Raw genomic sequence first — 13384 nt, 5'->3', positions numbered from 1 at the left:
CACTGATGGGATGTGATGAGGACTGCAGCATGGGGGAGACCTGAACCAACACCCTCCCGTCACTGACAGGAGCCTCTGATTAAGGGCTGAAGAGGACAATGACCCGGAGACGGAGCGATGAAGACGGGATGATCTGAGTGAAGCAGACTCACTGCTCTGGCCTTTATGGGAGCGGGGGAAGAAGAAAAATAAATAAATCACTGCGATCATCTGTTGGAAGGATGATTGAAACAGGAATGAGTTTTTTTTTTATTACATAGTAAATCAGGTGGAATTCCCCGCCCAGCCCCCCCGTCCCCGTCCCCCCCCCACCACCGGAAAAGTACAGTCACTGCTGCCTTCTTTCAAATCTGAGGGATGAGAGTGTCGGCTCACTGCAAACACAACCCCCGAGGACGCGGCGCGTGATGCACTGCGCTAAATTAAGGCCGGCAGGAGTCAGCAGCGACCGCTGCAGTGGCAACAAAAACAACAACAACAGCAACAACAACAACAACAAACGCGCTAGAATGCACAATGACTCTGCTTGACAACGATGCTGTGCATCCTTCACACAGACATCATCAGACAGCATCATCCTCCTCCTCCTCCTCCTCCTCCTCCAGCTCAAGTTGTGTGAGATAAAGAGGAGCTCATCAAGCAGGGGATTGTTCTGCGACAGGCCCAGCCACAGTGAGGAGTGACGGTAGCGCAGCCCGTAGGCGGATGACGGGTTGTTGGGCCCGTGCCCGGCCGGTGTTAACGATGTGGGGAGTAAATGTTCCAGGCTGTCGTCAAACAATGGTATGTCATGTACCTTCCAGGGCATACAGCGCCTCTGGGACTGGGACATAGAGCGCCTCTGGGACTGTGACATAGAGCGCCTCTGGGACTGTGACATAGAGCGCCTCTGGGACTGACATAGAGCGCCTTTGGGACTGTGACATAGAGCGCCTCTGGGACTGTGACATAGAGCGCCTTTGGGACTGTGACATAGAGCGCCTCTGGGACTGTGACATAGAGCGCCTCTGGGACTGTGACATAGAGCGCCTCTGGGACTGTGACATAGAGCGCCTCTGGGACTGTGACATAGAGCGCCTCTGGGACTGTGACATAGAGCGCCTCTGGGACTGTGACATAGAGCGCCTCTGGGACTGGGACATAGAGCGCCTCTGGGACTGTGACATAGAGCGCCTCTGGGACTGTGACAGAGCGCCTCTGGGACTGTGACATAGAGCGCCTCTGGGACTGTGACAGAGCGCCTTTGGGTCCTATCAGTGACAGTGAAGAAAGCATGCTCAGTGTGGGAATGTAACCAACGGAGCTATCTGTAATGAGTCATGAGCTTCATTGAGTCCAATTAAAACGGGGAAGTTCTGAATGCTGCAGCTAATCACACCCCCTGGAATCTCTAAATATACTGGTTTGGTCTGTACACAAGCCAGCACACTGAGCTTCAGTCAAATGTGTATGTTCACTATTACTGAGTGGGTTGGTCTGTGAGCAAATGTGTATATCCGTGGGTTTGTTCAAAGCCTGTGTGTATGTGTGTTTCTCTGTTGTGTGTATGTGGTGTATGTGTCTCCCTGCTGTGTGTGTGTGTGTCTGTGTGTGTGTGTGTGTCTGTGTCTGTGTGTGTGTGTCTGTGTGTTTCTCTGTTGTGTGTATGTGGTGTATGTGTCTCCCTGCTGTGTGTGTGTGTGTGTGTGTCTGTCTGTGTGTGTGTGTGTGTATTTCCCTGCTGTGTGTGTGTGTGTGTGTGTGTGTGTCTGTCTGTGTGTGTGTGTGTGTATTTCCCTGCTGTGTGTGTGTGTGTGTGTGTGTGTGTGTCTGTGTGTGTATTTCCCTGCTGTGTGTATGGCAGCTGTGTGAGTGTGTGTGTGAGTGAGCATCCCCCTGGCGGCTCAGTGAGATGTGTCAGGGTTACACTGATGGATCTTTGTGCAGTGAGGACTGTGGGTGCTGTCAGAGAGTATTAGCATTTCCAAACACCAGCGTCTACGTCCTCTGATCTCCGGCCAGGAGACCTGGGGTTTAATCCCTCCCACCCCACCCCTCTCTCCCTCTTTCACACCCCCCCCCCACCCCACCCCTCTCTCCCTCTTTCACACCCCCCCACCCCACCCCACCCCTCTCTCCCTCTTTCACCCCCCTCCCCACCCCCCTCTCCCTCTTTCACCCCCCCCCCCACCCCACCCCTCTCTCCCTCTTTCACCCCCCCCCCCCACCCCACCCCTCTCTCCCTCTTTCACACCCCCCCCCCCCACCCCTTTGCTCTCCATCTCGCTCGCTCTGTTTACAGACGCTAATCCTCTCATTTATTCACCCTCTCATATCATTTCATCCTCAGTCACACACACCCAACAACAACAACAACAACAACAACAACAACAACAACAACAACAGACTTGGAGACACCAGGCGTTTCAGAGTGTTGGAGACAGAGGCAAAGTCACTCTTTGTTCTGGCTCTGTGTGCTCAAGTTGGTTGCCATGGAAACAGCTCCTTGAGAGGTCTGCTGTGTTTAACACAACGCAACGCAACACAACACAACGCGGGACACCGCTACTGCTGATATGAAATGTTAGGTCCGACAGTTGACACGGAGGAATCTGAACCTTGATAACAACTAGGAGCGGCAACAGCGCATTTCTACGAGCTATAAACGCTAATGCCATATGATACTTCCATTTGCTGAAAGATTAAACGAGATAAAAAACAAAGTCAAGACGAGCTTAAAGTAGAGCCCAATTCAATACAGGAACTTCTGCCATTCTAAGTACTTCAGAACCACCAGATGAAGGAAAACAAACTCAACTTTAAAACCAATGTGTTGCATAATGAGATAAGAGATGATGCTCCGATCGAGAAACACCGTACATCACATTTACTGGTATGAGAGTCATAGCGTGCAGACAGGCGGTTCAGACAGCACAAAAGCAGACTCTCATTAGAGTTGGGAAGTGAAATGATTTGAAGATTGCGGTTGAGGAAGTAGGCTGGTCTGATGGCAGACAGATGGAATACACACGTCTCTAATGACATCTAATGCCACTCAGAAAGCAGATACGTCTCCCCTACATGACGGTGGGCTCTGGAAACAGCAATTACCAGCCATTCGGTCTGGATAATAAATCTGTCCTCCTCGCACAATGGCTCAATTCACACACCTGTGTGGGGGAATTTATCGGGGCCAAGCCATCGATGCAGGAGTACGCCGTTGCATACTGAGGTAGGGACATTCCCTGTCTGCTGAGTTCCTGTTTCTGTGAAACATGCAGAACGTTGTCCCTCTGAGCCAATGCAGCACGAGGCAAGAAAGATTGTAAGAGATTGATTGGTCACTTTCTTCTGTAAACTGCCTTGTATTTTGCACGCCCACACGAGATGTTATCATCGCGAGCCTAGCTTGTAGAGCGGTAAATAAACAGTTTAGGTATTCGGGAGTAAAACTGTGTTCCTGGGAATGTTTTTACGAGGGCAAGGAGGCCAGGTCTTAGTGCCGCCCTCCCTGCCCCCACGCCGTCAGGGAGGGAGAGAGAGGTGGAAGGAGAGAGGGGGAGGCCTTCTCATTACATTAATTACCAGACATCTCGAAAATGACAGTTTAATTAAAAGCAGGAGGTAATGAACACAACGGGGAGTCCGATTAGCGTCTTAATGTTTTTTCACAGCGAGCTGATGGAGTTGTGCTCCGTCTTCCAAGCCAGACTAAACCTCACACTAGGCTCCGACACATGCAGGGGTGGAGAGAGAGAGAGAGCTCGTGGCAGACAACACTGCATGGTTAACTTGGATCTGTGTTCGGAACGACAGGCCCTGTTATGCGTGCGTCTGATTATGCGTGTGTTGGATCGGTGAGGCTTACAGGACACACAACTACAATCAGCTAGCATGCACGCATGCACGCCACACACACACACACACACACAAATACATACAACACACACAGAAACGGGCGTGAAATCCACATCTACACTCGCGCGAGTGTAAAGCGTAGACGTTTAGCGTAAAATTAGGATTGGAGTCTGTTTTTCTCTGATCTACACACCTAAACCCCATGCAAAAGTGCCTGAAATTAGCTACGTTAGTCATCATCAGCACACCTGTCTCATGAGAGCCACTTGCTAGACTGTCAGTGAGGGATAAGACCAAGCTAGAGCAGTCCACATTTCATCTGGTGGTCCTCTGTGGCTCAGTTGGTAGCAACGCTTAGGTTGTGGGAAGTCACTTTGGATAAAAACGTCAGCTAAATGGCATACAGTATATCTAAGTTGAGTCCAGGTGCAGCCAAAAATCATGTGAATATCATCATATAATTCTGAACCATGGAGAAAGTGGGAAATAACCCTGACATGGTATTGTACGTACTGCCAACAGGGCAGAAGGGGATATGTTAATACCCTCCTAAACTGGTTAATCAGGTTGGGTTGTGGATGGTGTCATCTCCCTCTTCCCCTCTGTTTCTTTGTGCCGGCTGATTCATGACAAAGATGGGTGTGATGGTCCCAGATCATATCTTCTGTGTGTTTTACAGCATCTGTTTCCCGTGTGAACAAAGCGTGTCAGACTTGACAAAAGGTGGTTGGATTAAAATGTCCCACAGTCCTCTTCTCCACATTTAACAAGACTCCTCTTAAGTCTCATCGAGACAAAGACAATAATCCAACAACCTGTTGCGATGCCAACAATGTGCAAATGGCTGGCGTAGTTACAATCTCTAAACAGTTTTTGTCTTCGCTGGAATAAGCCCACAGCACTGACTCTGCACGACAGTATGACTATGAATTGGAATACATTATAACCCCTCAGGAGAAATCCAGGACAGTTGAATCCTACCATTTCGATGGAGGATAAAAAAGGAGGATTCCTACAGTACTGGTCTCCATTAAACCGCCCCAACTTTACCAGAGGTTTTCAAAGTGTTCAGGGGAATTAGGCATGTTGTTTTCAAACGGGGTACTGTACGTGAGTTCACAAGGAGCCTTGGTATAGGGCTCACGCTTTCATGTTGCGAGGATGAGCAAAGCAAAGCTCAAGTGACACAGTGATTGGAGTTCTGCTTTGAGGAGATCAAGGGATCAAGGGATAGGACCGCCACCTTGTCTTTGGGCGCAGTTTTTGAGAACGGGTGAATTTCTGGGAAGCTCATTTATTCTTTTTGTTAACATCATAAGAGTGTCTCCTGCTGGTTACGATATCTAAAGTCTGGCTGAAGATCACTAGCCTGTTGTACGACTTGAGGTCACCGGCAACGCTACACAGAAGGCTGCAATTTGCTTCCGTTAAAGAGCGCAGGGCGATCCTAAAACCACGCGCAAAGACCGTTTTGGTAATTCGGTGTCACTGCAAAGTTAGAAACAGCTACGGTAAGTATTCCTGCATTATTATTCTGTAGAAATATAGCTGGTTGAATTTGCTGCACCACTGCAGAGACTGCTTGTTGAGTGCTTAGATTATTATATCACAGACACAGATTCAGCTTGTGGTTACAGTCGTTGCCGACAACTGATAGTCTAGTCACTTTTTGTATAAATTAGAGATAGATAGATAGGTACTTCATTGATCCCCGAGGGGAAATTAGGGCGTTACAGCAGCTCACATCACAAACAACAACAACAAAATTAAGTGACTAGATAGAATAATACAATCAAATAATTATCCATTCCAACATTCTCAGTGAAATCCTGATTGGCGAGGACATCTCATATTCAGTTATCCCCACCCACTCATTCCTGGAGACCCGCCCCACGCCTCTACTGAAGCTTTGCTAAACGAAATTACCAACTTGGCGGCCATGCTCACTGAAACGCAGTGTTGTGCAGCACTCTGTAGCGGAAGCAACTTGGAGCCCATAAGACTGAGCAAACAACACAACACAACACAACACAACACAACACAACAGTTCAAGACAAAGACATCCTGCGCATTACAAGACAAAAGGTAGCCACTGTTTGGGAGCTGACAAGAGGGTACGTCAGCGAGAGCAACGTACCTTCCAGAAGTTGTCCACCTTTCCGTAGACCAGAGACTGGTTCTGCCTCTTGATGTCATCGATGTGCCTGATGTCGCTGGCGTTCAGGTGCTGTTCCACCACGAAGCCCAGGAAGCTGTTGTCTGGTGTGTGAGCTGCAAGAAAACGCATCAGACATAACGGTATCACTACCTTTAAAGGGATTACAATAACTATGGATGACACTTGTTCTATTTTTTCCGAAATCGCCAGGGCTAGTCGATAACGATTATGAGAATAGGGAAAGGAAGGGAGGTATTAACTAATTTCAGTGCTGAGGGTGAATAAAGTCGCCCAAGTTGCTAACATCCTAGAGTGCCAAGGGTGACTTCATTCACCAGAAATACACTTGGCACTCTAGGTGGTGCCGGGAGTGTTCCGGAATTTTTTGGCAGTTGGTGAGTTAAAGCACATGCTGCATCCTGTTGATCAGCCTCGGGGCCTGCTTGTGGCTCTTTTAGGGTTGATTTACACCACTGTTGCACTGCCGCTGTTCTGGGAGCCAACTCATGTTGCAGAGCGGCAGTAAATCTGACGCTGTGTTGGAAAAATTCATGGCGGACACGCGACATGATAATCATAGTCTCCAAGTGCCGGAGCGCGAGAGAGAGAGAGAGAAGCTGCCATCCATCTCGAGCCAGGCAGGAAGAGGGGGTGTTAAGACAACAAGCAGTAAACCTGTCATCCACAAAGCATTATTCAGAGAGGAAGGTTGCACTTGCTAACATATAGCACCAACGCCACAGCAGACACCTACACCAAAACCAACGTTTTTAACCAGAGGACTGCACTGACATGCCAATGTTGTGGCGAGTGTTGTTTAATTGGCTGTACGTGCGACCGTGCCCGTGTAAGAAGTGAACGGAATCATTCCTAATAACAGCGATGGAAGAGGGTAGGCCTCTGTCATCACTCAGTGAGAGTGGATGTGACAGTTCGCAGCCTGAGGGGAGGTTTGTGGGCCCAGCTGGACGATACCAAGACGCCAGCCAGTCAACTTCAATCAGCGCCCAAAACAAGACAGGACCGGGCACTGCAGCAGGCAATCAATACATAATGTGATTTGGGTAATTTTGTGGAAGTCATGAGGCAATTGGAAAGGAATAAAAAAAAAAAACGTCTCGCTTCACTGGCTGACTGGATGCACTCAATAACACAGAGAGGCAGTCAGGGATACATGGTGTCCAGATAAATAGACAGAAAACACCCTGCAAAACACTTTTGTACAGTCACCAAGCACTTTATTAAGAACACTATACTAATATTGGGTAGGGCCTCCCTTTGCTCTCAAAACAGCCTCAATTAGTTCCCAACCATCCAAATCTGCTCTTACCCAGGTGTGCTGAATGATAAATCCCACTTGATCGTACATTGAAGCCACGTGGCCGATTGTTTGTTATTAGCATAGGTAACACCCCCTAAACACTAAGGGCAGGTGTGGTGCCGTGTGCAAATACTCTGGCACATTCCGAAGAATTGGAGATGCCACCAAAAAAAGTCTAGAAGAAGAAGAAGAAGAACTTCAGCAGCAGTGAAATCGACGTACTGTTAAATAAACTTAAACAAAGTAAACGTGATTTTCCAGAGCGTCATTACAGGAAAATCAAAAATCCAGCAACGGCACAACATTTGTGATGCTGTAAATGCCGTGTCAGCAGAGGGATGCACAGCAACTGAAATTAAAAGAAAATGGTTTGCATCATAATTTTTATGAATTTAATTTAATAATTTTTTAATGGTTTGCATAAATGGCCAAAGCATAAACTAAATTTGATTATATGATGTTAATGCGTTTTTTTTTATGTTCCTCAAATTTAAAACGTATGCTTCCTTGCGTTGGACAAACAATTTGTGGACTGTGAAATAAGAAAAAAGCATCTCGTTCTTGGTAAGAGTGCTCTCGACCACTCGTAAAATGTTCTCTTACCTAAGAGAAGAGCAAAAATAAGGAAACATTGGTGAATCCCAGAAATCAACGGGTACTAACAAATTAACAACAAATTGTGACTACGAGCAAAAATAAGAGGAGATTTGTTCGTATACCGCTTCCTGCGTGAGGCCCAATGTTTGTCAGATGTTTTCACGTGTCATAAGTTGGTTTTATAGAGATTAATCCACATCCCACTCGATGGACTCATCTCGACATAAAATCCCCTTTGAGGTCTGAACATCAGACAAACTATGATTTAGGAGTGGACTAATAGATGCTAGTCCTAAAAAAAACACAAAAAAAACAGACATTGCACTTTGCTCTGATGGCTTTGTCTTCTACTCATTGCATTGTAAGGTGCGGCCTGGAATTCTCAGCCACGTATTCTGGGGGCTTTGTGTGTTTGTGTATTGTGTGTGGGGAAAATGAAGAGGTATTATGAAAGCATGTCCATTAATAGGCGCAGTAGTCAGGTGGTGTGGTAAGGAATGGAATGTCAAGTTCAAAGTTCAAAAGCCTGACTATTTATGTGAGCAGAGTTAAGTCATCATCACCAGGTCTGAGGGGAAGACGGAAACGCCCACTCAGCACAATGTAGGAAAGGAGGAAAAGTGAAAAAGGCAAGCCAAGCACCGGCACAATGGAAAAGGCCGGACCTGTTGTTCTTCGTCATTAAAGCTTGGCATTCACAGTGCTTGGCAGGTGTCTCCTCTCCTCTCCCCGAGAGCGACCAAATAACAAGACACAGCAAACGGCCTGGAGTTACAGCCAGCACTCATGACACAACGTTACGTTACGTTAAAGCCTGCCATAGGAAAACCATGAGAGTGACACATTTGCTTTGAAGGGACACAAGAAAGCATAAATCCACCCTATTAATATTGACAGTTAGTATTGACAAGGCTCGGCCAAGGTGGCTGCTGAGAGGTTTGGCATTTCTCTAAAGAGCCGTTTATGAACATATTCTCCCCTGAGAAGAATCTGTCTTCTCTGAGGATTGTGATGTTTGCTGTGTCGCTGATCTCAGACTGGGAGAATCTGACACTAACAAAGTGGTGCAAGCTGATTTGTGGTAAGGCATGGTTTATCATATGCAAAACATGGAGGAAGTCTCCTCATGTGGCAGACGAAAGAAGGACACGCTACATTTTGGTAGAAAAGCAACATGGAGGTAAACTCTCGAATTGAAACTACCAGCTCTCAGACTCAGCAGAAAACTTTTTCCGAATCCATTAAAAGACTTGTGCTATCTATTCTCCTTTCCGAGAGTAGAAAACACCAAATCCATCCTTCAGGTTTCGGATAGACTTTGCTTTGACGGGTTTAGGCAACTCAAAGAGTTTCAGTGGGATGGACTTCAGAGGGCCAGTCCATCAAATAAAGCCCATCGAGACGTGATGAGATGTTGTTCTAATTAAAAGGAGAGGAAGCCAGCCGGTGCCTTGTTATGCAACGTCCGCTTTACATACGCCTTATTGCAGCATTTGGCCAAGGATGCATATTTAACAGCTTTCATATGACCATAATTCAATGTAATCAGATGTTTATTTCTGCCTGAATTATTAATTGGCATAAGGAAATTACCATCTGCCTGATAAGAAAATAAAGCACACAGGGGCCATATGCTTTTCTGTGGGGCTTCTTGAATGTTAAATTACATTACCAGAACAAATTAGCCCTTGAATTCACATTTGTAATCAGCACAAGCTTCAATGGCTACTGTAATCCTTAACTCGGGCTCAGAAAAACATTCTCTCTACCAGTGCATTCTTCACATCACCATGTAGCTTCCTTATTCAGAAACCCTAACCTTGTGAAACATTCAAATACAGACATTAAAACATTTCAAGATCAGTAAACAGTCATGGACTCAATGAGCACCAGTGATGAGTTTTCCCTTTAATCACCTTTATACCAACATCTCCCTCAGAAAAGAAAGTGGGAAATGAAAGTAAACAAACGAGCAGAGGAAATGAGAGAGGAGGAGGCTGTTTAGGTACGTGTATATTTAAGACTACCATAGATAAACATCACTTTAATCAATGTCAGCATTGTACACAGGGGAGTTTTCCCTCTGACAACAGCTCCAGTGTGTTGCCTTATTTAAACCAGTGGGGCTGGTCTTGGCCTTCATATACAGGCAGAGCCTGCTGCCTGGGCCAGGGGCTGTGCGTGGGGGGGGTTGGGGCCAGCAAGACCTGGCAGGTCAGTTGAGGCAGAGGCAGAGGAGATGGCACCACTACGACCTCCACTGAGCTGGGCCTCGGATATCTGCCAGTGGGCGTCATCTGCCATGGCTCACATGACACTCACGGCAGATGAGACGCTGTCCTAGAGGCAGGAGACTGTCCCATCACAGCCAACGTCATTCTAATATCGTGTGAGAAAATGTTGGGAAATCACCCAGCGCGTAAGTAAAGCCTCCTGAACAGTGAGGAGCCAGCTTTGTAAAACATTAGACCGAGGACCGAGGCTTTCGGGCGGACGATGTTCTTGATGTGTTTTCCACACCACTCGATTGGCTCCGGTTTCCGGTCTGTTTTTTGAGCTTCAGGCTGTATGGAGTTCTACCAAACAGGGCTCATAGTCCACATTGAAATCCAATGCAGGTGTTTGTGTCTGGCCTGGGCAAGAACCATCATAACAGCCAGGATAAGCCATGTAGCAGCTGGACCAGAAGGAGAGGGAAAATGTGATCATTGAACAAACGTGCTAATCCCATTGGCTGCATGGAAGTGTGGATGGCCATTCCCTCATAGTGAAAGTACTCCAGCAGAACTGCATTCTGGCCCTCTTCTCCTCTCCTCCTCTCCTCCTCTCTCCCTCCCCTTCCTCCTCATCCACCCCCCCCTCTCCTCTCCTCTTCTCCCTCCCTCCTCATCCACCTCCCCCCCTCTCCTCTCCTCTCCTCTTCTCCCTCCCCTTCCTCCTCATCCACCTCCTCTCCTCTCCCTCCTCATCCACACCCCCCCCTCCCTTCTCCTCTTCTCTCCTCTCCTCCCACCTCATCCACCTCCCACCTCCTCCACCTCCCCTCCTCCCCTCCAGGACAGTGAAACAGGAGCCTGGAGAAAGGACCTGCTCAAGCCCTCAGAGCAGGCAGACACACATGCCAACTGGGAGGGGAACTGAGGGAGTGTGACTGGGACACTCACTGCTCCAACGCCAACCAATCCAACCAGTCTCAGACAATAGAGGTCTGCATCAGATCAGAAGGCTGGCGTCTGGTTCATGCCAGGTGAACAGCCAGTTGTTCAAATGTCTCGCATACTATTTCCATGAATTACCTTGATGGGCTGGATACATTCTTGAGACCGCTACGTACGATACGTAACATCTTTAAGGACCGCCATAGGGTAGCTATGAACTCAAAACTATTCTGTACTTCGATATATTCAATAGATTCTAACAGGAGGACAGGTGGGAAAGCAATCGTGACCTCGAACAGAGCACTTTCATGGAGGGTTGTTAGTGTGTACTCTTGAAGGAACACTGAAGGAAGATCAAAGAAGAGATCAAAGAAGAGCTTCACTTAATGGGTAATAATAAATGAAACAACAACGAGACAACCTGTACCTGTACCTGTACCTGTACCTGTACCTGTACCTGGCTAGAAGCGGAACAAGAAGGCCAATGTACTGTTTACTCTGCTGTAGTCTTTCTTCAGGAGAACGGAGAGGAGAACAACAACAAACAGCAAAGTTCACCTCACGCCTCATTATAAATTAACTGGTGTTTGGAAGTCCAAAGCTAGGATCAATTTCCCTGAGGCGCCTTCTTACTCTTAACGTCCTCCATTACATCTTACAGGTGCAAGGAAATTCAACACCTGAAACAAACACGATGAAATATTTATTTAATCTTCAAAGTGTGTTTTTCTCTCCCTTAAAGCCTGAACAAACTGTACTGACAAACAATGCAGCGTGAATCCATCTGACCTCAAAACAGTAAACAGATCCAACGCATCCCGAAGCGGAGAGAGATCTGCTTTTGGAACACCCAGAGAAACCAACACCCAGAGAAACCAACACTCTGTGAAACCAACATGTGTTTGCTCTGCTCTGCTCCAGCTCTCTTCCAACGCTGCAACGTTATTAAACCCTTCCGGAGATCAACACTTGTTGAAAACACATCCCTGTCTTATGAGAATGTCATAGTGAAACCACAGCACAAAGGGTCTATTGAGCGAGACTGCTATTCCAGCCTAGCGTGGTTTAGCTTCTGAAACTGACACTGGGGGGGTGGGGGTGGGGGGGGTCTCCCTGCCCAGCCTGTGGCCGTTTGGATGGACTTACGGAACATGGTGTTGAACTGCTGGGGGTTAAGGTTCCACTTCCCCCACGGGGTCTTGTGTCCCTTGGACTGGGCGTAGTGGGCGTGGTTGAACTCCGGCTCGGTCCCGAAGGAGTCCAACACCCGCAACATACACCTGCAACACACACACACGACCAGCTTTAAACAGGCACCCAATACACACAGCAAAGCAGTGACTCATAAGCGTTCAGTATACTCGATTGCAACATAACACACCTGAAGCACGTTTGAGAGTGAGCAGAGCTCTGAGAGCGTGCTTCACAGAAGGAGATGTCGATATACTGGGACACAAAGGTTACACTGTGTGACTAATCAGAGGACATGATGCCATTATGTCATATGGCAGAGTAATGACACATTCATGTCATATGGCAGAGTAATGACACATTCATGTCATATGGCAGAGTAATGACACATTATGTCATATGGCAGAGTAATGACACATTATGTCATATGGCAGAGTAATGACACATTATGTCATATGGCAGAGTAATGACACATTATGTCATATGGCAGAGTAATGACACATTATGTCATATGGCAGAGTAATTCTTCTCTCTTTCTTACCTTCACTAGATATTTATAGCTTATTTTCTTCTCGATTACGATTACACACGTTTTAAAGCTACTGTTCTCCACCGTCACGTTCCTGTTTTATTCGATTGGTGTGAGACCTCTCCTGCGATCGGTGTCCAGCGTGTGGAGGTGTAATAATGACCATTAACTCATTCAGTGCAGAGGGTGAATAAAGCCGCCCAATTGGTCAACACTCCACAGTGCCAAGGGTATCCACCATGAATGCATAAATTACCATGCTTCATTTTGTAGCCAATCGAAGTGTTGTTGCTGGGTAAACACCGCATAGAACACTTGGAACACTCTAGGTGGTGAGTGTTCCGGAACTCTTTGTCAGTTGGTGAGTTAATCAAAGTGTGGAGGATCCAGGGGTAAACACGGGGCCGCAGGGGCGCCCCACAGCCCAGGCAGGGCCGCCGCTGACTGGCCAGGCAGCTGTTCTGCAGATGGCTGCTGCTTGGTTTGGAGGGGCTTTCAGAAGCACAAAAGGAAATAAAAAAGCAGGGAATGGATTCATGATGAGGAAACTTAAGACCAGAGGGACAAGGCCTGGAAATCTCTTTGTTTTTCAG

The 13384-nt window shown here is 47.3% G+C and overlaps 1 protein-coding gene across 1 annotated transcript in view; it reads right to left on the bottom strand.

Moving 5' to 3' along the window:
- mgat5 (alpha-1,6-mannosylglycoprotein 6-beta-N-acetylglucosaminyltransferase) overlaps nucleotides 1–13384 on the bottom strand; it is a 77815-nt gene that overhangs the window by 14904 nt on the left and 49527 nt on the right. Inside the window, exons 10-11 of the mRNA XM_083684904.1 lie at nucleotides 12218–12351; nucleotides 5975–6108 (exon numbers count right to left, since the gene is read on the bottom strand). Coding sequence (XP_083541030.1) covers nucleotides 5975–6108; nucleotides 12218–12351 — 268 coding nt within the window. The remainder of the gene's footprint in view (nucleotides 1–5974; nucleotides 6109–12217; nucleotides 12352–13384) is intronic.

Source organism: Argentina silus, assembly GCF_951799395.1.
Source record: "Argentina silus genome assembly, chromosome: 14".
NCBI classification, from domain to species: Eukaryota; Metazoa; Chordata; class Actinopteri; order Argentiniformes; family Argentinidae; genus Argentina; species Argentina silus.
Note: the sequence above shows the minus strand (reverse complement) of the source record. Positions and strands in the feature narration are given on the sequence as shown.